Source organism: Rhipicephalus microplus, chromosome 10 (genome assembly GCF_043290135.1).
Source record: "Rhipicephalus microplus isolate Deutch F79 chromosome 10, USDA_Rmic, whole genome shotgun sequence".
Classification (NCBI taxonomy): domain Eukaryota; kingdom Metazoa; phylum Arthropoda; class Arachnida; order Ixodida; family Ixodidae; genus Rhipicephalus; species Rhipicephalus microplus.
The window spans coordinates 24,343,085-24,368,769 of record NC_134709.1 but is presented as its reverse complement, the minus strand read 5'-3'; the positions used below and the strand labels follow the sequence as shown (position 1 = coordinate 24,368,769).

Below are 25,685 nucleotides of genomic sequence, written 5' to 3'. Positions count from 1 at the left end.
TGGTTTATTCGTACAGCGTAATGTGTATATATATATATATATATATATATATATATATATATATATATATATATATATATATATATATATATATATATATATATATATATATATATATATATATATATATATATATATATATATATATATATATATATATATACTTTTCTTTCTTCTTATTTACATTCCATTAATGTTAATAACTTCCCCTGTACATTCCTTGGCATTACTGTCTGTTATATCTCATTATTATTGTGTTAAAAACACGGAAAAACGAGCCCTTATGTATACACTTCTTTCCCTTATATATATATATATATATATATATATATATATATATATATATATATATATATATATATATATATATATATATATATATATATATATATATATATATATATAATGTGCGTGTATATACTAAATTTCAGGGAGGGGGTTAAAACCCAATTGACTGCGCCTATGGTGCCATATAGCGTTCTTTCCCCCCTCCCTCTGTGTATGTGCTGCATGACGGCTCATGCAGCGGACCCCCTGCCAAGACTCCCACACACGACGCGCGGACGACTGTCCCCTAGGCATGTGCGTGTTTCCTCGATGTGCAACTCCGAAGCAACTGTTGCTAGGTCGGGGAAATTACACGCGAGATAAGCTGTCACGGCCACCAACGCGATGCTGGTTCCGCATCGGCTGGGACAGAAAATTGACTCATGTCTAGTTGTCGAACGCCGCCACACCACGGTGAAAGAATGCGCCTGGAGAGGAACGCCTCTTCCGTTTTCTCTGGCGCCGCGCGTGTGATGCGCATATAATCCGGCTCTGTCATCTGTGCTCTCTATTACCGCCCACGCTATTCGCTCGTAACACAACGCGCGCGTCCCAGGGGCAACGAACTGAGCGCGAAGTCTTCGCCAGCGTCCGAGATCACCGCTTGACCGAAAAGTCGCACCGAATAAAATCCGGACGCCAGCAGATGCGCGTTACATATTTCGGGGCGCCCTTTTAATGGGCGCTTTCGATGTAGTTCAGCCGGTGAGAACCCATGCGTGGTCGAAAGCGAACGCAGAGAGAGAGCGTTCGCCGCTTACTCCTCGCTCAAATTACCCTCCTTGGGGGCCCTTTCGGTGGGCGGAGCCAGCCGGGCAAGTCGCGAAAAAATACCGGATAGCTCCCTCCTCGCCCACTCCTGCGCTTCTCACTCTCCTCCCCGAACGGCAAATCGAAGCGGCCTCGCCGTAGCTCCCATGCACAAAGGGGGCTGTTGTGTTCTTCGCATTGTTTACATGCGCGATCGGAGACACCACTCTGGCATGCGTGCGCGTGCGAGAGCAGCGGCGTCTGTGGTGGGTGCTGTTGCGTCTCCTCCTGCGGCGGTCTCCGGCGACTGAGGAAAGGAGACATGCCCTAGGCGACGCGCGCCGAAGACGACAATGAGCGCCGTGCTTGAGCCGCCGGTAACGACTAGAGTTCGAGCCCAGCACGTCGTCGACAACGAGTGCTACATCGTCGACCCCGAGACCCGCGTCACGTATCGCAAGGGAAAGCTGCTCGGAAAGGTGAGTCTGCGGCGTGTACTTACAACGCCGCCGACGCAGACCTCTCTTCCCCGCATCACACGGCGTCGGGAACGTGGAAGCCGAGTCGCTCCGCTCGTGACTGTCTCCCACCTGCGTCCCCCTTTTCTCGTTCGCTCTGGGGGCGATGCCTGTTGTGCCCGGGTCGTGAAAAAAAAAAAAGTTCGTCGAGGCACCTGCTGCATGTTCAGCTGGTGTTAGGTGCATCGTTATGTTTCGCGTAGCACGTACGCTGACTCGTTATCGCGTTTTTTCCTGCCTCCCGTGCTCAACAAAGGGCGCACCGCGGAAGGCGTAGTTGGTACTGCGGCAACAGGCGCCGCGGGTCTATGGACGTGTATAAACAGCAGCTGATAGCGTGACCAAACATTGACCTTTTCTGCGTCCAGCCAATACCAACGTCCCACCCTCAATCTTTTATCTTCCGGGATTTGGCGTCGTCCCCCAAGTTCATCGAGCACGAACTGTTCCTCGCTTCATCGGCGACTGGCTCGCGAGCCCTGGAAGCATTTGTCTGATAAAAATGCTGCTCTTTCAGCGATCGCCTCTCGGCGTCATACTGCGCGGTCTGGAACTCGTTTATTGTTCTTTACGGTCACTTTGTACGTACGTATCATGCTCATGTTGAAACTTGCCCCCAAGTCTACACGTTGCTGTCCGAAACCAACCGGTTGCCTGTTGGAGATAGTCCTGTGAAAGTGCACATGCTTCAGTTTTCTAAATTTAGAAGTGGCAAATACGACGCAGCGAAGTGTACTCAGGCTACGACTAGCTTGACTATCGGTACCTGTGAAAAGAGTGTATGGGCAACACGTACGGCAAATCAGATGGTATATCCGCGACAAGAAAGATAGAGAGAATTCACGTTCCGTACAATAACTATAACGAGTTCGAAGAAAGCTCCCATTTTCTTGAGAATCGGTACACGTTCAACCCCGCCGAAGGAGTAGCTCTGCGTAAAGGAGGGACATGGGGGAGAAAGAGCAAGTTGCCGAGTGCACATTACTAAAACAGGCCACAAAAAACGTTCCGTTGCTTAAGCGCGATATTTTGGTTAAAAAGATTTTGCATCCTAGCGTGCGAGCAATGAAATCAGTTGTTCTTCACGGATATCTTGTGAATATTTCGGAAAAATTTGCTCTTTAGCCGCATCCGAACTGGTACCGAAGCTGCGCCCCGTTTTTCGTACTATATAAGTACCGACGCTATCTGTAGTGTTAGTGTTCGGTGGCACCTAAAGCTACTGTGCAGCTTTCGTTTCACAATGCTGCGCAAACTAAGAAGGTGCTAAATTGTTTGCCCTCCTGAACCATGGTGTGACTTCTATTACGACTGAGTCATGCTCACTGATATGGATGGAACATATGTCAAGTTAGGGTAACTTTTTCCTTCTTTTCCTTGATCACATATATGGGCAGAAAATTATGCAAGGACATTTTATATGAAAGACATTAATTAATGGTGTTTATTTGTACTTCACAGTCGCAACATAGGACACACCTTTGTTTCGCTTAGCAATTGTGTATTCTTTTTATGTGTGTGAACTGCATGTACTGGGCAAATGCTGATTACAGTTAAACCCCTTTATGAAAGGCATGCACTGGGCAGCAATTCCGGTCTTTTCTACGAGATGCCTCTTATAAGCAGAGTAACCCATATGCATTTTCTTGTACCCATTTGTCTCTTATAAAGGGTTAGACTGTATTAACAAATCAGATATGGTTCTGTTTGATTTGGCCTTAGAATTGCACAAGTTGTCACAAAGAAATTTTTAAATAGACGTAGAATGTTTCAGAATGTCGCCTCGTGTGCAGTTAACCGTAAAATTTAGAAAATCCGATAAATATCATAAAGACATACAAAAACAACCTGATAATTTTCATAATTTATTAGGCTACTAAAGGGAAAACCTAGACTTTACCGGTGATACGGAAATTGTTCACATACCCTGAAGAATCCTATATGTGCAAACTTTGTATTACATTATTATAACTATTTTTTGCTTTGTCTCACTGTATTGCTTGCCTGGTTGCAGGTGCGCAAATTTATTACAAATATTTTGGTAGGTGCAAACGATCAGATTTATCACTTTGGGTTTTATGTTAATATAAAACCATATTCTACCACTGAGCTACACCGGTGCTTGTGACTTGTCAACATACTTGTCCAGCTTCGTGGTGAATTTTCGATGGAGGTGTGCATATATTTGAATGAAACTTCAAATACTCGATTAGTATAGTTCCATATACGATTCAGAAGACTTTTTTATTATTCAAAATGGTCAAAAATCGCACAACTTTACAAGAAGTAATAAAATCAGCACAAGGAATTGCATACCTTTGCTAAATTTAACACTATTTAATGCACAAATATACTAACTAGTTTCATTTGCCAAATTGCTTTCCACCCTTAATGCGTTTTTACAAGTGTTGTGCCAGTATTCCCGCCTTGTGGCGAGAGTGTGACATTGTGTATGAGGCCAAGCACGTCAATTGTTCTTATGAAGTACCTCCATTATACTCACTAAAACCGCCAAAACAATTTTAAGAGCCATGGCAAAAATGAAGAAATGTCTAACGATAAGGAAATGCACCATTACTTAGGGTTTGAGAAGCACCTGCAATGAAAATAAAGTTGATTAGTTGTCATTTCACCTCTTAACTGGGAAGGCACGCTTAAAGGCCACAAAATTAACACGTCAGCGACATCGTTAGTGAGTGGCCATTTTCTTTTTCTGGAGGAATGGCGGCATGCACAAGTTACTCCTAAAAATTTATATCAAGCAGCTGTTCATTCTTCTTGAAAACATTAAGTAGCTTCATATTTGGCACTATAAAGCAATAGTGCTGCACAATGTATAAATTTGCTACGCATTATTTGCTGTCCAGCAATCTTTATCATGTCTGGCTAGCAAAAAAGAAAAAAAAGAAAACATTTTTTAAAGTGAGTTTAAATAGTTGGTTCTCAATGAAGTTTATTCATTCTCCTTCAACAGTAAGTTGAAGGAGAATGAACAAGCACACTGGGCAACACTTATATTCTAAAATCTTCAATTCACACCTGGTTCTCATTACTCGATTCGATTCACACCGCAAATTTTGATATTTGGGCATGCCTAGTTTTTCTGTACTGCACTTTCAGAAAATTGAAATTTGCCTAATTTCTCCTAGCTTTCAGTCAATTGCAACTTCCACCTAGTGCAGTGCAGATAAATTTAGAAGAGCAGACTTGTGGTAGTGATGGCTGTTTACTCCCATTGTTACACATGACTCGAGCACATCTGCAATATACAATATTTTATAAACACCCCATATCTTCTTATGCTATGAATATCATAAATGAAATAACCATTGAGGGACCCACTTCTTTTTGGCCAAGGAGAAATAGTGTTATTTATAGTTTCTAAGTGAGGCATAATAATTATGCAATATAGGAAAGTAAAAGTATATAAAAAAGATCATAAAAAGGGTATAAACATAGGTTGTTATCATGGCTTCATCACAAAAAACAGCACAGGCACAGTGGACAAATCTGGCATAGCCGAGGTAGCATCATCGTGATGCTATGCCGGATAGCTAGCTTAGCGTCAAATCTGGCATAGCTGAAAATCGTAGCTATGAGATGAAAAAAAAAAAGGTAAACTCTTAGAGCCACACATTTGTTATTTAGCGGCACTACCTTAGAACTCATTGCTGTGTCATATAAGAATGTTCTCTTGCTTTTACGTGATTTATTCAAACCTTCAAAAATTTTATGCTCGATGTAATCATTCCATCATTGGCACTCAATAAAAATGTCTTTGTATTAAAATATTTTACAGCTTAGACTAGTGACTAATTTAGTATTGGGTCTTGCCTGTTTACATTTGGTTGCTTTGTATGTCCATACCCTACTAGATTCTAATGAGGGATCTCCTGTACCACTTGTTAACTATGAGACCTACCTCTGTGTGTTTGTGAAGTACCATTTCGTAACCTTATTACGTGCAATAAAAGTGCTCTGAAGAATTAATTGTAGGTTTCACCGCAAGGATAATTTTGCGGGTGTCAGATCGACTACCCCTGCCACCACAGTTTGGGGCCCTGTCACTCCGCTCTGCTACGTAACCTTGACCTCTGGGTAACCTTGTGGTCATCTTGACCTGGCAGGCGTTTTTAGCTGTTCCTCTGTTCTTCTTTACAGGGTGGCTTTGCACGTGTACATGAACTTGTGGATGTCAGGACACAGCAGGTTTATGCGGGGAAGATCATTCCCCGATGCCAAGTCAGTCGCCCTGGCCAAAAAGAGAAGGCAAGTTGTGAATGCTGCATTTATGCAAGAACAAAATCAATGCATACACTGGTACTCCAGCCATCACATGACCCTCATTCTATGTGGCTCACTCATAAGGAATAGCTATGCTAGTATTTAAATGAAAATTTTTTTATCAACTTGTGCAGCTCTCCCATGTTCCAAGTGTTTCAGATAACAGTTTTGAAAGTTCTCAATCGTAGGGTTTAACTGGCAACAAGCAAATGTCTTAAGAAATAATGTCTAAGGTCAGGCAGAGGTTCATAGATACTGAAAAAAATTGTGCAAGTAGACGATTAAGATTAACTAATTAGCTTTAAATATAACTATATTCTGCAAGTAGCTAATTGTGGCCAGTGAGTCTGCTCGGCATATCTGCTTGGAATATTGCCTGGCAACCCTGAAAATTTGTACAGAGTGTCCACCATATCGGTTGCAATGTGGTGCCGTAAAGTAATTACAGCTGTTTATTGTAAAGGTGGTTGAGTTGAAGAAAATAGAGGTACGCAGTTTACAAATTCATAACCCTGCACCACCAGCAATGGTTTTCATCTGAGTGTGTATTTTACAGCGAACCCTGTTATGAGATCACAACTCGGGTCACGCGCAGTTGTCCGCTGCCACCGCCGGTGTCTGTAACCGCATTGCGTGAAATTAGAGAAAAAAAAAAAAAAAACCTAGCCCCAATGACACAATGAGGCTCAAACCCGAATCCCCTGAGAGCCCACCCAGTATTCTACCACTGAGCTACACCGGTGCTTGTGACTTGTTGGCAAACTTGTCTTACACAGGCTTGATGTCGGGAAAGCGATCGCGTTAATGCGACTTATAAAGCACTTTAAAACAGCGAAAGAACATCCAGTCGTCGCACAATGCAAATAGCGTGATGGGTGGGCCGTCCAATGCTCCAACCCATTGCATAAGCTTGTTCTTGTTCCCCTATTAACTGTGACGCATACCCACTTCAGCCATTATTCCTCATCGTCGTCAGCCACTGCGTGAACAATTGACACAAAATTCCTTGCAAGTGTTTAGCGGATACCAGGCTTCTCAAAAGAATGACAAAAAATATCATAGCACATTCCGGCCTACTACCTCAAAAAATTTATTATTAATGCCTTAGTGGATATTAAGCAAGTGTGCTTGCAGTAGTTACTTAACGAGTGTTTTGAAAAGGTTCTGAAAGGCTGCTCTTCTAGCTTTTGCTGTGACTGTGCTGCGCCTTCCACACAGGCCTGGCGTTTTTTTGTCCCCTTTAGGTGCAGTGCAAGGTGCAGTTCACAGAACTGAATTACAATAGTTTTTCCTTGTAGAGTTGTGAAATCAATAGAGTTTTCATATTATTTAAAGAATAACAAGGAATTATATCCTAAACAAAAAAATTCCTAGGCTTAAGCATTGGCAGTGACTACAATGAGTGGGCCTGTCAGCGCAGTACTGTCGTTAGAGTGAGGAGGCTCGTCAGCGTAGTATCATCGTAACAGTGAGGGGGCCCGTCATAATAGCAATGCAACTGTATCAATGGGCTGCATCACCATCAAGCGATGACTATGGGAGGGGGCTGCCACTGTTGTGTAATGGTAAAAATGACAGGGCCCGTTCCTGTAAATTTGTAGTCGTTTAAGACGCTGCCATCACGCAGCCACGGTGGTGTAGTGCGTTGACGCGTAGTTGGAGTAGGGGTGGTGCAGCAAGGTCGACAGTTCGAATTTTTCTTTTCTTAACTTTTCTTCTGTGTGTGTTATCTTTTTTTGCGTTAATGTGTGTCAAGATTGATGTTACTGCTCTCAACGAGTCGTAATTTGTTTTTTTGCAAGAGAACCATGTCGTTGTCTGTGGCCGTTGTTCCTACCGTGCAGATTTCGTGGCGCAGTGTCGTTGCTGTGCAACTTATGTTCGAATTGCGCTCTTCTTTTATTTTCTGCTCTCAGTACTATTTCAGCAATTGTGAACTTGTTTTTAAATGATAATTGTATTTGTTTATCGGGAATAACTCTGCCAATCACCTTTTACGTACAACGTGGAATGAATACCTTTTCCCGATGATTTACGATTGACAGTGCCCTAGGCGAGCAGATGTTTTGTTGTATGCATGCGAATTTCTTGACTTTATTATCTCACCGAACAACCACCCTCGGTCAGGTTATTCATATCCTCGATAGCCTCATTCATATCCTCGATGCTTACAGATTCTCCGAGAGATTGATTTGCACAGACCCCTTGTCAACAAGCATGTGGTACGACTTCACGACTTCTTTGGGGATGCGGAGAACATCTACATCATTCTGGAGTACTGTTCGAGAAAGGTGAGTGTTCGCCGATTCAGCCGATGCAAATAAATGTCACAAGTGAAGTTTTGCACGTACGAATTACCGTATTTATGCGCATAATTTGCGCATCCCTAATATTTTGGCGGCTTTTCAGAAAAAAATATTTACTCGCATGTTTTGCCCTCCCCGACTTGCCCGAGCCAGCTCGCCGGCGCGCGCACCTTTGGACCTTTCGATGCTTCGGCTGGGTGCGCGCCTCGCTGAGCTAGAGGGACCTATTCTAGCCGAGCAGACGAGCGTAGTCGAACAGGCTGCCAGTGCACAGTCCACCCTTCCGAGGACTCCCCCGAACTAGGGTTCCTAGAATACCGCACCGGAACACGAACCCGTTTGCGGGTTGCTGGAACTGTTCGAGCGTTTGCCTCCCCATATCTCCCAATCTCTACCACAGCGATAATGTCAAGAATGCACGCTCACGTCTCGGCACGGACGACTTTCTGCATCGGAGGCGTGAGGGCTTGTCGCGCCTCCGATGTTCCCCTCGTTTTCTGTGTCCGCCCTGCAGCGCACGCTTGGTCAATTTCGGAAGTTTTTTTTTTTTTTTGCCATCTGGCCGATGCGTTTTGATGGTTCCCTTGCGATGTGCTGCAGTAATTATACATACAGCGAAATTGAAGCTCGCTGTTGTGCATTTCACCGAGGCAAACGGAAAGCGTGCCGCCGCAAAGTACTTCAAGGGGACGTACTTCAACTTGACGACCGACGCGATCGGTGCACTAGAAAGCAGAAAAGTGCGCGCTTCTAATGCAAGTTCCTGCCGTTGAATGAGGCCCTTTCAATTATGTACGGATGCTTAGTTCTTCCGGTAATTCTGTGTAGGGAGGCCTAGTTTCTCCCAGCATTGTGGAAAGAGCTTCAAGAAAATACAATAATTCCTAGTCGGGCTTTGCGATCATCGATTCCCACTAGACCGCGCGTGACAAGGTCTGACTGGGTAAAGTATGCGCTAATTCTTTCAAAATTAACAAGTACACTTAGTTTGTGCTCCAAGTTTTTTCTCCTTTTATAAATGTATGTACTGCCCGCGTTAAGACTATGGCACAATATTTTGTATGCGCTAGCGAAATCCCCGCGTAATTTGCGCACCCCCTTCACGGGGCCCCAATATTGGGGAAAAAAAAGTGCGCAAATTATGCGAGTAAATAAGGTACCTCATATACGGATTAGCATATCCTCACGTCAACTCCTGCCGAAATGTTTAACTGTTAGCTTGCATTCTTAAAGATCTAAATGATCTTCTATGTGGCTGCTTGTCTTGCGTGAGAAAAAAAAAAAAGATAAATTGTCTCTTCTATTACGATTGTTCTACCTGCTGCAATTTCAGTGGCTGAGGAGAACCTGTTTGTGATTTTTACCGTGAAAAGGCTTAGCCGATCTTTTACTGGTGTCCTTCACGAGACCAAGAATAGCAGCACAGTATGCGACCTGACTGTTTAAGATAGCACTAAAGCTTGTTGTCACGACATTCCCTTTTGCAGTCACTCGTACACCTGCTCAAGCAGCGTGGGGGGCAGCTTCCAGAAACAGAGGTGGCCCTGCTGATGCGCCAGCTCGCAGAGGGCGTACGCTACACTCACAGCCAGGGAGTTGTACACCGGGACCTCAAGCTCGGTAACATGCTCCTCGACGAGAACATGGAGCTCAAGATTGCCGACTTTGGCTTGGCTGCGCGGGTCGCTGACGAGCCACCGAGGCAGGCGGTCTGTGGGACTCCGAATTACCTGGCACCAGAGGTCCTTCGCATGGAAGGGCACGGTTTTGCAGCCGACGTCTGGGCCATGGGCTGCATTATGTGAGTGGGGTCATCGTATGCGTGTTGTGCATGTGCATGTTGTGGGCATTGCCCCAGCGTAGTCTGCATCTAAGTTGTGGAAATTGAGGCTAGCCCGCTGCCTTTGCGCGGGCTTTGCCGCCTTTTCTGCCGTTCTCATGTCCCGACATGTCTGCCCTCCTTCGCTGTCTGCCGTGGTGGGAGAGCGGAGTGACGTTTAACTCCCTCACCCGGAAGCGGATGTTGACTGTGGCGCCGCGCGCGGGAGCCTCCCGAGAGGTTTTCGCGCTGCGTCGGGAGCGGTCAGATACTCTCCGGGACAGCAAACGGTGAGCTACGCTATCTTTTTCGTCCGTCGACTCCCGTCAGTCGGGGGCTCGTCGGACTTCGCTGACGGCGCCTCGCGCCCAAGGCGAACGCTCACCCGCTGTTGCCCCGCTGCGTACGCACGGCCGAAGGGCGGTACGGTGTCCTAGTGCGTGGCCTCGCTACGCCGACCCGTCTCCCTTCGAAGCCAACGCGAGCGCCTTTGCCCTCGCTCGAGCAACCGGGCCTTTGCTCCGGTGTCTCCGTGGATCACCTTTACCGCGGAGACGTGCTCGTGGCACCCCTGTGTAGTACTTTGTGCCCGTGGCGTGGATAAGCCTACTTGCTTTCCCGCCGTGCCCTTTTGCAACGGGCTGTACTGCGGTTGGTGTTGCCACAATAAAATGTTGCGACTTGAGCAGTATCGTGTTTCCCGCCACGGCGACGGTTAACGCGTGCCCTGCGGCTCGCTAAGACCGGACCCACGCTGGTGGCCGTACTCCTTCGGGATACGTGTACACCATAAAGTTGAACGCCTAATTAGTGTTCAGGACCTCATAGAGGCTGGTGCTTCATGCATACTTACAAAAGTTTATCATTGTGTTTATATAGACACCATGTTTAGACATTAATAATAGACATTTTCCTGGTGAAGTAGAGTAAACGTTCTAGATTTACTGGCTTGAATGCTAACGAGGTGTTCACCTTAGATCTGGTAGACTCTGTACATGAAAAGTCTGCCCGTACTTAGGGCCCCATTTAATGAGACCATGGACTTGATGCTGTTTGTAAAATTCGGAAACGCATTCCAATAACTGCCTATTGTGTTTAGCCTAAGACTGTGTTTATAAAATGACTTTAAATTCGAAAATGTTACTGTATTGAAATTTATACAATTTACCCTCGTAACATTCCTGCTCATTATTTTTCTCTAAATCTGTGAAATACTGCCACATTAATTGATTAAAATGCGTTAACAAAATGAGGTATTGACCTATGCTTTATTGACATCTTTAGTTGCACAGTGCACAAAGACTGCGTACATTATTCATGTGAAAATAAGCTGCTACCACTAAATGTAGGATCAAGATAGCAGCTTCAGGGAAGTCGTTCTAGAAAACAGTTACTGTTCACTAATTGACAGAACAATAGATGACACCACTGACACATTAGGAACTGATTGAAGTTTGTGTTTGGAATGTAACTGACTGCACAATGTTATGGCACTCAATACACAGGTATGCTCTCTTGGTTGGCCGGCCACCCTTCGAAACGTCAACACTAACGGAGACATACCAGAGGATCCTTCGTGGCGCTTACACACTGCCGCCCGGACTCTCGGACGTGGCACGTAGCCTGCTGGTGTCATTGCTCCAGCCAGAGCCCCAGGAGCGACCAAGTCTGAACGAGGTACTCGAACATCCGTTCCTGCGGCCACCTCGCGAGCAGTCTGGGCAGCTGCTGGGGATGCTTTCGCGGCTACGGATTGACCAGCCTGCAGCGAACGCAAGCCGCTCCACGACAAGGACGTCTGGCCACAGTGGCGTGCAGGGTTCGGCGCGCGACTCCCCCGTGCCACTTGGTGACTGTGGTCTCTTAGGAACACTCGGCCGGGTTCTTTGCCCTGACAAACGTGAGCTTCTGCTGAAACATTAGTTTGCACTGAAAAGAGCATTAGTGTTGAGAACGGTGTGGCCTTTCTGTAGTTGGGGGCAACATATCGTCAAATGCATATGAATATCAACTGGTGAAAATGGACACACACTCTGGACTGATACATCAGCCGGATTGCCGGTGACTCTGACACCAGAGAACATGGCAGAAAACTAGTTATTTAGTAATGGAGGCAATGGGTTGTCCTGCTTTGGACCTCTGATCTGTGCCTCTCTGGCCTTTTTAAGTGGTACTCGACCATAGACTCTCTGCATGACCAGTGTTTTGATGGCCATTACAGTTCTGTGAAAATTTGAAGATTTAAAGGTGCGCTTTTCTTTGCAGCATTGTGCCTGCTTGTCTTCTCTCTTGTAGGTGCCATGCTTAAGTAGTGCATAGTATTGTAATACAGTAAAAGCTTAGCCATTCCAACTCGAAGGGGACTATAAAATCGTTTGTATTACGTGGAGTTCAAATTAATGAGCAGGTTTTCAAAAGAACGGAAATGACGCCACACTGCGTGAACATATCCGAAAGAAGCTACCTTCAGACTCGTTATCGTAAATTAGGTGATAGTACACGTTTGTGGCAGTTAGTTTTGTAAATTAGGTTCATCGAGCTCTAACAGCGTACAGAAATTAGTTGATTAAACAGTGATATGCCAAAATGAAGTGCCGATCTGCACTTTTGTGAGCAATGATCCTCAGTGTCAAAATATATGTTATTTAAGCTGCAAAACGTGCTTCTTTGCATGAAAGAGATAACGATATCAAAATTAAAACTAGCCAGTAATTTACATTTGCTTAGGTTTCTTTTGTTGCGACATCATGAGCATCGTTTGCAGCTTGCCGAAGAGCTTCAGCTCATCATGCAAAGTATCATCTACTGAAAAATCATGCTTTTTCATTGTATTGCATTTCTCGTAAATTTAATTTAAAAAATTGTTTTCGTTTTGCAACGTATTGTGATCACTCAAGGCCAAACTCTGTGAGGAATGATAAAAACCTGTGTCTTCTAGTTGGAATTATTCATCCTGAATACTGACTTGTTCAAATTATCGTGTGTTTTCTCCCATAGAGATACACATAGCTAGCCCGGGATTATGGCATCAGTTCGAATTGACTGTAAGTTCAAATTAACTGAGTTTGAATTAACGAGCTTTTATTGTGGTTTGATTCTAGTTGTAACCTAAAGGAATGTGAAAGTGTAGGCAGAAGATAAATGGAGCAGAAAGGCCACTAGTGTGCAAGAACTGTGGTAGTAGGTTTTGAGCAATAAGTCTTGTTTTTGTAGAGGTAACTTGTTTTGCGTGATGTTTATTTCTGTACGGCTACGCTTCGGTGCTGTCGTAATTATTTTACTTGTGCAAAGAGTGAATTTTAGGTTTGAAGCGAATTCACAGGGATTAGTGATTTAGGTCGAATAATTTGAATCAAATTCAAATAGTATAGGTATCGCACATTATAAAGAAAAATTGTTGTACTTGTCATGACCTAACTAGCCCACACAATATTAAAAAAAAAAATAAAAGGAACAAGGCTGTGGAAATGCCATTTTTGCTCTTCAAAGGAAGTGGAAACAACATTGAGTAGTAGCAGATTTTGAGCTTCGGTAGAATGCTAGTGGTAGCTAGTAAAATATGTTACATTTTAAGATTGGCTATACTTGGAGCATGTAAGCTGTTATAACAAGCTTTTAAAATAAAAAAAAATAATTGATGTCAGGGTAATATTTTCGTCTACCCACGAAGTGGGGCGTCACGGCAGTGTGGACTTTTCTGGAGTGCATGTTTTCACGGTTTAGCATTACTTCACTGCAGTGATATCACCTTTACAAAGGTTAAAATGCGAATTAAAACACATTTAAATTGGTACCTTCATGGCTTAGCACCCCTTTACCGCTGTGAAACTACCTTTACAAGGGGCTGCATTCTTCGAAATTTTCAATAACTCAAATTCAATTTGAAGTGAATTTGAATACCGTATTATTTGTAAATTTAGGTGCATTTGAATGTTTTCACAAGCGTAGTAATTATGCTTTCATTGTTATCTCAGCCATCTTCACTTCACCTTTGCTTGCAGGGAGTTCCAAACTTGGCACCACTCAGCTTCTTCACAGGCTACTGCAGGCCTGCTTAGATGAAATGCCCGCCTCGAGTAAGTGCATCTATGTACTCGTATCACCTGTAGCCTGCCTTTCTTTCTGCCTTGTGTGCAGCATAAAGCTTTTATCTGTGACAGAACTCACTGTATTGTTTGTTTCCTGCATAATCGTCATTTAGGCAAAAGTTACAGGTTCTTTAATAAAGTCTTAAAGGAGGCCTGTTTCACATTTGTTTTTGAATTATTTTATCTGGCTCGAGAGCTCGGGTTGGCATAAAAACGAAGATGAGCTCACCTATGATCACTTTAAAAGCATTCGTGCTTGTTTTTGCTAACCATGACCAACACAAATTTTCATTTACATTTGTATGCATTATTTTAACACTCTCTCTAGTTTTTACTTGTGTTCACCTGTGCTCAGAATGAATGTGCAGTGTTGAAAACGTTATTAGGGTGGATTCTGAATTTACGCTTCCGGGTATACTTTGGGCTATCTTCAAGTAAACTTCGGGGTGTATCCAATGTAGGCATGAGAAAATACTGAAGCACTTCGAATTTTCAAACAAGATTACCATATTTCAATTTGCTTTGATGTGAATTTGAGCTTTCCCAAATTATGAACAATACTCTAAATGAATAGGTTTTTTTTTTACTGCATGTAATATCTCTGAAAATGTGGTATCACCGTAGCATAAGACTGGTACACCATGAGACTCATGGGCATTCAGCCACACCTCTAGGCTAAGTGTGTGTATTACTGGCACCTTGACTATTATTTTTTTTTTTTTGTGAAGCTTAAAAGTGATTTGTATGGGCCTATATGAGCTAAGTACAGTTCAGATAATTAATGATGTAAGGGCTTACAGTGCAGGACTGGTTAAAAGGCAGTTTTTTCCAGCTCCCATTTACCGTAAGTAATTCTGGTGTGATTCCTAATCAATTCTGGTGTGAATTTTACAGCAAGACATTGACACTCGAAGTAAAATGCATGATGTTTCTGTAATAAAAGTTTTGTGCTTGCCTGGTTCAACTAGGCCCCGCTAGGTGGCATCACCTATCCAGTTGAACCTGGTGAGAACGGAAGTTTTAAACCACACACGCTATTCTCCTTGGTAACACCAATAGTTTTTTCTTCTTATAAATCAAACAGAAATGGACTAGCGACATTTTATTACTCGTTGCAATGCATGGAAGGTTTCTTTGCAATTTTTTGTAGCTAGCTTGATTACTACTGATTAATTGTTTAGGGGCTCTTGACGTCATTGAGATCATTTCAAAATTTCCCACTTGTGGTGCATATGGTGTCGTACATTTACCTTAATTTCTCGATTGATAGAGCTCTGCTGTTGGTAATATTAATGTTTCAGACATTCTTAAACATTGATCTTTCGCTCTGATGCAAAGTGCCTTTAGCGGTCCCTTTAGCAGTTTTTTGTCACGGTGGGCTTGAAGACTGTGGTGCGAAGGTTACGGTGGCTTAAGTAGCAGTCACTTTTTGCGGTGCTTGGAGTAGCAGCAGGCTGTTGGGCATTGTCCAAGCAATGAGGGTTACGATTCCTGAAATTGCAGATTGCGGTGTGCCACCACCGTGGGCGGGTTCAGCATTGCTTGTGACCAAATGGATTGACTACTCCAACAAGTTTGGCTTTGGCTTCCAGCTGTCCGATCGTACAGTCGGTGTTCTCTTCAACGATGCCACGCACCTGAGCTTCTCAGCGGACCGCCTGTGAGTAGTCGCTCTTGTGTTAGGATGATTTTATTAACCTTCACATTTGGGGTTTTCTGGCAGCGCTTTTGCTTCTGCGTGCCGTGTCCTTGTGCCCAGCCGTTAAGGCATTGTTTGATGTCATTGGAAAAAAGATAACGTTTCTTCCTGTTTGTAAACAATAGTAATTACATGGTATATATACACAGAAGGAGATCCTGTAGTTAGCAGCTGGAGTGGGACCTCCTGTGCATGGTGACAATTATTATAAACACAAAAATGGAAAAATGTACATTTAGGGATTATAAAATCGGATAGCCATGTTGTGAATGGTTTAAAAAAATGGTTGACAAAGTGCTTGAAAGAAGTGTGCCAGACATGCGTTCCATGTGGGAAGACCATGTGGGCTTTTATTCGCCACTTCAACCACTCTAAATAGTGTCCAGGTTTTTACTTCAGCCATCCTGTAGACTTGGCTTCGAAATTGTAGCGTGTATTTTGTAGTGGGAAACATAGGCGGGCACACATGAAAGAGGGGTGGAGGCTTTCTTCCTAACATTGCATATTTACACTGCGTTCTGAACATGGGGGTCCCAGTGGGAGGGTATCGGAAAGAGCAGAAGGTTGTTACAGTGAAAGTTTGCTTCTCTCCACAATGGAGAATGCTGCACACGGCTATGCTGGTGAATCTTGTTACAGTGAAAGCTCGTTAATTCACACCTCATTAATTCGAAATTTCGGATGATTCGAAATGGTCGCCGCTGTCCGGTCCGCAGTGCATAGGAGACCATGTGTAAAACGATTCGTTAATTCGAACAGAAATTTCTGCCTCTACGGACAATTTGAAGCGCGCGCCGCCGAGCGTCATCATCGTCAAACACTAGTGGAAGCTTTTACGGCCGAACGATAGGTGGCACGACCGGTTTTTTCGACCTTCAAGTGGTCTCCGAGTAAAGGGCGAGCAAAGTATGGCCTCCGAAATCCAGGGAGCAGTTTTTTTTTTTTCCGTAGCCCTCCCGCTATCTCAGCGCCTGGCGCCACTTGTACACGCGGGACCCGCGGGACGCTGAGGAGTCGGCGGAGTAGTCCTAGCAGTCCTAGGCCGCACGCGGCAGCGTCAATTTGTTCCTCGAGCACGTTGTTTGTTCACGCCGTCAAGCCGTCTTATTCCGCATCGAAGTTGCAAGATGCCGCGGGAAAACTACTGCGCGAAGACTGTGAAGGAGAAGGTGGAGATTTTGCAAAAGGTTGACCAAGGGAACTCGAGCAAATACGAAATTGCGAGGAAGCATGGCATACCTCCGAGCACGTTGTCAACCTACATACGCAACAGTACGGCCATTGAAAATGCCTATGAAGCCGAGGATTTTGGCGCCAGTCGAAAAAGGCTAAGGACAGCGAAGTTCCCGGAACTGGTGTCAGCTTTGATTATCTGGGTTAAAGAAATGAGAGCCCAGAGTTTCGCATTGAGCGGCCCTATCATCATGGCCAAGGCAGCCGATTTTGCCCTGCGCTTGGACATTGAAGACTTTGTCGCCTCCGAGGGATGGTTTCATCATTTCAGGGAGCGGCACAATCTCGTATTCCGCACATTATTCGGCGAGGCAAAGGAAATGGACGCCGAAACATGCGCTACTTGGAAAAGCGACACCCTGCAGCAGTACTTGGAGAGCTACTCACCACAGGGTGTGTTTAACGCTGACGAGACAACGTTATTTTTCAAGTTGCAGCAAGACAAGACGATCACCTACAAGGGAGACAGCTGTGCCGGCGGCAAGCGCAGCAAAGAGTGTGTCACTGTTCTGGTCGCCGCAAATATGACCGGTACAGAAAAGGTCCCCCTTTTTGTGATTGGCAAAGCACTCAAGCCACGGTGCTTCAAAAACATTCGGCCACTGCCGACGGAGTACGCCGCAAACAAGAAAGCCTGGATGACAGGTGACCTATTCAGGAAGTGGCTACTGAAATTCGACAGGCGAATGGAACTGGGCGGCAGACGCGTTCTTCTTGTCGTCGACAACTGTTTGGCGCACAAAGTCGATGTTGAGCTGAGAGCAACAAAGTTAATGTTCCTTCCAGCAAAATACGACTGCGGCCCTACAGCCAATGGACCAGGGTGTGATAAGGAACATCAAGTGCTTTTATAGGCGACACGTGTTGTAGAGAATGATTTTGTGCGCAGGCGACAGGAAGGACTTCGGCATTACGCTGCTCACTGCCATGCACATGTTGGTGCGCGCATGGGAACAGGTGACCGCGACCACAATCGCAAACTGTTTCCGCCACAGTGGATTTGCAGCTGGAAGTGCGCAGGATAGTTGTGACATTGACGTGGATGGGGCTGAGGAGCTCATGCCAGTGGCATTGCGCGACACTCTTCGGGGTGTACGTTTTGCCGATTATGTTGAAGTTGATATCGGTGTGTGGTGCCCTGACTGATCAGGACATTATCGCTCAAGTAGCCGGTGTGCAGCCTGTTGCTGAAGAGCCAAAAGGGGAGGAAGACGAAAATGACGAAGCGCCTGTGCGCCCGTCAGCTTCTGTGGTGATGGAGGCACTTAATGTGGCGTGTCTCTTATTCATCTTTGAAGCGAGCAAAGAGGATTCCCTGCGCCGCGTCCGTGCGCTGGAACAGAGAGCCGCGGCTGTGGCATTCAGAGAAAAGAAGCAGATGGTCATCGCGGACTTGCTTGGCCCATAAATATTTTTCGTGCCCCCACCCCCGAAATCCACCCATTTTTGCTCACTTTCATTATTTCGAATTTTGTTTCATTCGAAATTGCTCAGCGTTCCCATGGAATTTGAATTAATGAGCTTCTACTGTAGTGCATAAACAGCTTGCAGAGTGTGACATTGCCAAGTCTCAGTAGCGTTATCGTCATATTTGGACAGGCCAAAAGTTTAAGGAAAGGCTGCATATTATGGTATAAATTTTCTTGGCGGCAAACTTTGTGGACTTGTCTAAGTTATCAAAAGCTGACTGCGAAGGTTCAGGAGGCTGAACGGAAAAGAAAAATGCCATTCAACCGCATTTATATGACTATAAGTCGACTTGAATGCAGGTCGCCCTTTCCCCTCCCTAAAATCACACGGCAGAAAAAAAGGGGGGGGGGGGGGCAGAGCATGAGCAAATTTCATCAAAAAGAAAAAAAAAAACGAATTATAGCTACAAGCCGAGTCGGAGGCGTTTTCCCCTTCCTAACGTTAGGCTCAACCGAGCACAGGGAATCGCTTTTCGACTCCTGCAGGACGGGTACATATTTCTGCCCGTGAAAGCATGGTGGGATAGAGCCGGACTTTCATGAAGAGTGTCTTCGTTGGGGCCTCGAGAGTTGCTCGCTAGCTCACATGCACTGGTAGTGTCCTGCGAATGTGGGCGCTGATTCTTGTGGCGAGGACTCGTGGCGCCGGAGCTTACACAGCCCGGACTTGTGTCTACAATTACTGGCTGTGTGGAAGGCCCAAGCCATCGCAGAGGGTCAACTAGTCCCTCTGGTGCTTTAATAAAGTTCTTTGTATCTATGTATGTACAATGTACCCGAAAGAAACGAAATCAAAGTTGGCTTCAGGGCAGAGCTTGGAAGCTGTCCAGGAAAGCTAGCTTTGCAGGATTATGCGAGGATTGTTTTTAGAAAGACTTGACAACCGAAACTAGTTTTCGATTTTAGGTCGACCCCTCACTTCAGATTTGAACTTGAGACGAAATGGGTCGATTTATTAACGTGTAAATTGGGTAGACATCCACTCCTTACTAACCTAAGCTCTTCGTTAAGGATTACAAAGCCCTCCTACATTTTAACTGTGCATTTAACTAAGGCTTGGCCTTGTTGTGCTTCTCTGCAGGCGTCTTGAGTATCGAGACAGCCAAGGGTCAATGGAGGCCCACGCCCCATCTAGCCTGCCTCCAAGTCTGCAAGAGAAGTACGGTCTGCTCAAGTATTTCGCTCACTACATGGAAGAAAACCTGACAGAGGTAATTCAGAGGCCGGGGCTGCTTGTCGAGTTCTTTCTGCCCAATTTGATAATTTTTATGCTTTATATGTGTGTATTTTCACAAATAGTAGGTTAAAAAGAAATTCTGGGGTGGAAGCTCATGCAACAATGCTTTAACCACAAAAGTGAAGCCTTAATTTGCTCCCAGTTTATGTTAAAAACATATTTTTCTTTTGTGCCGCCCGCTTGGAAATCAAGTGGTTTTACCCTGTTAATGTAAATGCTTAACTACAGAATAAAAAAAATTATTGTTCACGGCAGAAGTAACTTATTATGATCAGTATTGATAACTTGATGGAACGCACTCTAGCAGCGGGCGAGCCACTCCCATGTTGGAAGAAAAAGACCTTATGCTTGACTAAACAAAATTGCCAATAAAATTTGCCATTACTCTCAGTAGTCTCAAGAAAACCAGTGACGCAACGACACACATCGAACGCTGTTTGTCCAAAAAGTTCTGCCATGTTAAGAATTGAGCAAGGGACAAGAATGCGCCCTCTTTTCTGTGGGCTAAACTTTTCTCACGTCCCTGCTCAGATGCAGTAATTTCCATCCTAGCAATTCTTTCTAAGCCTCCTTGGTTTTTCAGTGTTATGGAAATTTCTATATTCAGCAGTTGTCTTTGTTTGTCAAGTCTTTTGTATGAAACCCTTTGTGTGTCTGTGTGCCTCGGAGATTAGCAGTCTTGCAAAATTTCACTTCCCACAGCAATTTGGCTACACTGTTCTATCTATCGTTATTGTCTTCTCCAAAGGCTCTCATGGTATCATATATCTATTAGAACTGGGCGACAAAAAGGTAAAAGCATGAAGTGAATTCGAGGCTTGACTTAAACACTTATACAGGCTTGTGTTGGGCCACTGGTGATCCTGGCTAAGAAAGGTCAGTCTCTTGATACAAATTCTGATGTTGTGGTCGCCCTGTAAAAAGGGAACGTCAAGAGGGCAAATCACTATTTTGCTAATGGGCGTTTTCTTCTCTATAGGGTGGAGATGTGCCGAAAGGTTCTGGCCGTAAAAAGAAACCCCTCGTGTACCTCCAGCGCTGGATGCGCACGGATCGAGCGGTCGTCATGCAGCTCAGCTGCTCCATGCTTCAGGTAAGTTCACTCCATAATTTTAAGATGAGTGTCTGTACAGACTTGCGTGATGTATGCATGTTCACAACCCTCGTGCTTTCTTTTTCTGGTGATGTGGAGGTTTAGTTTGTATGCTTGTTTTAGCAATTAGTCAAAAATACTTGCTGGTGGAGTGTGTGTGTGCCAATAATCAGTGCATATCGCATGCGAACATTTTTTTTTCTTTGTCGAATTTTTGACTAATATTTGACCGTACTACAGGCAACAGGCCGTTATGTGTTAATTACTATTACAGAACTGAACACACTACACTGTGACATACCGCCAGGGAGAGCAAACACGACCGTCTGCTCTTTATGCGCTGCCTTGGCATGTGCTCTTACGAATATATTGCCCGATTCTGGCACCTCTAGCTGCGTGGAATTTGTCAAAGTACTGTAGACTCTTTGATAATTCAAACAAATCTTGTATTTTTGGTTGACCCGCTATGTTTTCAGTTTATTTTAGAGCAGCTTGATTCAAACTGCCCACTGCACAATATTCAGCCAACTCATTTGCTTGCCCATCGACAGTCAAATCTCGTTACAATGAAACTGGTGGGACACATGAAAATGTTGCGAAATATTGTTGCAGCCCAATTTCATGCATAGACCACAGAAGTTAGGAAGGTATAATGATTATGACTGTTCCTTTGGTTCCATAAAGCGCATGCAGTATGGTTTGCATTGAATTCTTGCTAACTCAGACATACGTGGCTGCACACTGAGTGAATGCATTTTCTCCCATACAACATGCACAAAATACACAGAAAATTTGGAGCTAAACTCTGAATGTAGGTTTTATGCATATTTGGTATGCAAGGTGGTTTCACGGCGGGCATTTACAGTAGTGCAAGAAAGCCAGCTTTGTGTCAATGCACAAGCATATATTTTTTACTAATATCCCGCTGTTTGTAGGGGGTGGAAGGCCTGCTATATGCAGGGGTAGGCGACACATGAGCAAGTACAATAATCAAGCTACCCTTGAAGCGCGCTGAGTGGGCAGCGCCGTGAGTCAGTGCGACCACAGGTTCACGAAGGGCAACAGAGAACTAAGTGTCAAAGCTCCACACTGTCGTTTCACGACTTTATTGCCTCTAATCTCCTGATGTGCTAGCCACATACCTTTAGAGCTTATTTCCTATTGATGATTATGACAGTAGCAACCACAGTTGTGGCAAACGAGCAGTTGTGGCAAACGTTAGTTCTGTTTTCAGTCTCTGCACGCTGGCTGTTTGTGTGCCTTCAGAACTGCGTTGTTGCTATTTGTGATCACATTTACCGCAGTTTTGTCCGCAGCCTTCCTTTGCGTCAGTGCATGTACGTTAAGACGTGCGCGTACTTTCTTGGTCACCCATAAATGCGTCGACACGACTGCTCTTGTGTTCACAGCAGTTGCAGCAGATGGACTGGGTGCATGCTTGCCATGCCTATGCCTCATAATACTCTGGTTGTCATTCTGGATCGCTAGGCCAGTGACAATGATGAGTTTTGTTTTGAGCTCTACGTCAAAAACATGGCGGGGGTTTTTGAAAAACGATTCTACCATGGCCCGCACATGCATGAGATCCGCCCAAATAATCGTGGTGGGTGGATGATCTGTGGTTGCGGAGGTTGTCATGCAGCCACATGGGTATAATAACGAGAAATTGTCCAGTTACAAGCGGTATTTTGGAGCGATTTTCGGCGAGGGAGGGGCGGGGGGGGGCACTTTTTTTTATGTGGTAGCACTCGCAGAAACCTTGTTGCTGTGAAAGTACTCAGAAAAAGTGTTCATTGTAACGAGTCATTTTTCGCAATATTCTCTATGGGCGACTGATGTTGTGGTGGAAATTTCGTGGCAGCGGTATTCGTTGCAGCAAGATTCGACTTAGTGCCTTTGTTTCTTTTAGCTGAACACCTGCATTTTTACGGAAGAAACTGACACAAATGAAGATTGCCTGTCTGCAAAACAGCTGAGCTAACTGCACACTGACTGAGCAAAGAAGAAAGAGAAAAAAAAAGCCACAGATTCGGCACAAGGTCTAAGCAATGAATGCGATAACAACACATCGGGTTGTTACACGAACTAAGGCTAGGAGATTTAGGAACCATACAAAATGTAGTGAATGTGGTTGATTGTGTTGAATAGACAGTAACGCAGTAACCACAATATCTAAGCAGGTGTTGTGAATAGTTGACTGCATGACGTCAGACAGGAGGCGAAGTACAAATTCGGCATCAAGAAATGCGACAAGCCACTGGTTTTCATGTCAAAGTACATTAACGGTGAAATCTCCAGTGACTATCACCGGCACATCCTGTGTGCACACCACATGGAAGTTGTGCAGCAAGAAGTTCGTCGGCTCGCCAGGTTCATGGTCAGATGTGGACTGTTGTGATGACGAAGCCATGTGATGCTTTAGTGGCGCAAGCGTCACCACAACTCATGCAGGACAGTGAGTTGAGTTTGTTCCTCTAAAGTGATAGTGGTGGTTGGCAATTCGATGGGAACCGAATTTACAGGCATGACAGGACCAGAAACTTTCATTTTGGAATGCCCCTTTCACCCAAATGTATGCATTTCAGTGAACTCACCTTTCCATTGATCAAGCCATTGAACATTTCAATGTTTAGGGAAAGCACGTATGACTTGTCCGAACAAAGTACATGTTTTATTCAAGAATGTTTCTTATAAATACATTGACAGTAAGCTAGCGGCAAATGATGCATATACGTAGCTCACTGTTTTGTGCGATGGGCTGTATGAGCGATGTGGTCTTGTTGGGAAAGCATGTATGACTTTCCCATCAACCAGTAAAAGAAATCAAAAGAAAATTTCCATGGCACCCGCCGGAGATTCGAACCAGTGACCCTTCGCTCCTCAGCGCAGCGTGCGCTGAGAAGCGACAGGACACTAGTTCGAATCTCCGGCGGGTGCCGTGGAAATTTTCTTTTGATTTCTTTTTCTTTGTGCATTTTCTATATATATACACTATTTATGTATATATACTTATACATATTCGAGACATGACGGCGACGGCAAAAATCAGCTGAGAGTGTCCATATGTAATTTCTATCGCAATAAAACACTGAAGACGGCCTGGTCGTAGTTTATCGCATGCATCATTCGTCCTAAACTCGCTCATCGCAGTATTATGATGTCATGTGGTAAAGTGTTCTAAGATTCAGAAGAGGCATTCAGCTGTCACATTTCGTCCCTTAATTTCATACGCATGCGCGTGTTTTATAATAACGGCTATCAGTATGATAGCTGATGTCTAAATACTTTATTGGCAATCATGCAGAGCTGTCTATGATGTTCTGACCCTGAAAAACAATAAGAACCACTATGCAAGTGGTTATGCTGGCCTGAGTCATATTTGCGACAACTTCTTATAAATCAAACAAAATCTTGAAATTCCCTGGAATTGGGGGCAACATAAGAACGCACCGACATTGCCTCCTCAAATGCGTATGAATATCAACTGATGAAAATAGACACGCTCTCTTGACTGATGTCATTAGCCGGATTGCCGGTGACTCTCTCGCCTGTATGTCTTCTGTATGTGTGTGCCAGCCTGCTACAAGCTCTGCAACTGGAATGCAAAAAAATGCTTGTATTACTAAGGAAGTATTCAAGACAGAACAGAAAAGGTCATCAAGAATGCACTTTTTTGTTCTGTCTTCTGTCCTTCCTTGAAGGTAAGAATCTTTTTTGTATTTCACTAAGCGTGTACCAACTAGCCCAGACACAAATTTTTCTCTATAACTGGACTTCGGACTGATTTCGCAGGTCAACTTCTTTGGGGATCACACCAAGCTGGTGCTGAGCGCTGAGCGAACAGAGCGCCCCCTGGTCCTTTACATCGATGAGCGGCGACGCACGGTGGCCTACACCCTGGCCGCCATCGCCCGCTTCGGCTGCGACGAGGCCCTTCAAGAGAGGCTACGCTTCGCTCTGGGTGCTCTGCAGGAGTTCGCCGAGCTGGAGCAGCGTGACCCACGCCGCAATGCCTGATGCACAGTCAAAGTAAAGACACCGAATAGTTGGTAGTTTTGATGACCAAATGGCTGGCGCACCGCGACAAAGACCGAAGAGAGCCGATGTAAGCGCAAGCTGCCGCATCTGCGCGTACAATATTCTGCCTTTATAGTGGTGCTTTGTGAATTTGCCACCTGATGAGTAGTGTGCCTTTCAGCAATTAGTCAGAAAGCGCTTCTGTTATCCAGGTGTTATCAAAACTGGCCCTTCCTTCTTTTTTTTTTCTCCACATAAGGTTGTATCGCGTGTCCGGTGATTTCACACAGGGGTCACGTTTCACAGAGTTAGGGTTGTGGTGAAGTTTCGATCAGAGTGACGTGCTTGTCGATTGTGTGTTGATTAAGCCAGCATCCGTATGCTTCATCTACGGTGCCCCTTGTGCCACGCTTGAAGGAATGGTTTCTGAAAGAACAGGCTGTTGGGAGGGTATTGCAAGGTTGGCTTTTTACATTTAATGTCCAAGAAGGCATGTGCGCCGCGATTTGTGCTCTTTACAACTTGAATGACACAACTTGCGGAGGACTTGCGAAGGTGCCTTACCAGAGAGCGCTTCTCTAGGGCTGTGAGCATCAATGCCAGTGCACAATGGCCAAAGGATAAAACGTATCTTGTTGTGTGCATACCAACTTACTCATCTTGTTGAGCTCTCAGGGCAAATCTTTAGTCAAAGCAGCTAGGGGGCTTTCTTTCCGTCAGCTGCTTCATGGCGGGGTTGTAGGAAGTGCTGTGAAAATGCCTAGTTTCTTCCTGATTCGCACAGCCCTTGCAACAGAGATGCAACATTAGTAGAAAAATTAAGAGACCACAAGCATTGGGCTTTA

The 25,685-nt window shown here is 44.7% G+C and overlaps 1 protein-coding gene across 1 annotated transcript; it reads left to right on the top strand.

Moving 5' to 3' along the window:
• Positions 1–1,292: 1,292 nt before the first annotated feature.
• On the top strand, positions 1,293–25,029 carry LOC142774641 (serine/threonine-protein kinase PLK2-like). Its single transcript, XM_075875238.1, has 10 exons — positions 1,293–1,556; positions 5,757–5,864; positions 8,054–8,170; positions 9,673–9,986; positions 11,510–11,904; positions 14,006–14,080; positions 15,596–15,752; positions 19,575–19,704; positions 20,710–20,823; positions 24,616–25,029. Exons 1-10 carry the CDS (start codon positions 1,431–1,433, stop codon positions 24,838–24,840), a joined length of 1,761 nt encoding a protein of 586 aa, XP_075731353.1. The 5' UTR covers positions 1,293–1,430; the 3' UTR covers positions 24,841–25,029.
• Positions 25,030–25,685: the final 656 nt, after the last annotated feature.

Coding starts and splice junctions, on each gene's coding strand:
- LOC142774641 (XM_075875238.1), top strand. CDS start 1,431: ATGAGCGCCGTGCTTGAGCCGCCGGTAACGACTAGAGTTCGAGCCCAG. Junction 8,171..9,672: donor TGGAGTACTGTTCGAGAAAG/GTGAGTGTTCGC, acceptor TCCCTTTTGCAG/TCACTCGTACACCTGCTCAA. Junction 15,753..19,574: donor AGCTTCTCAGCGGACCGCCT/GTGAGTAGTCGC, acceptor GCTTCTCTGCAG/GCGTCTTGAGTATCGAGACA.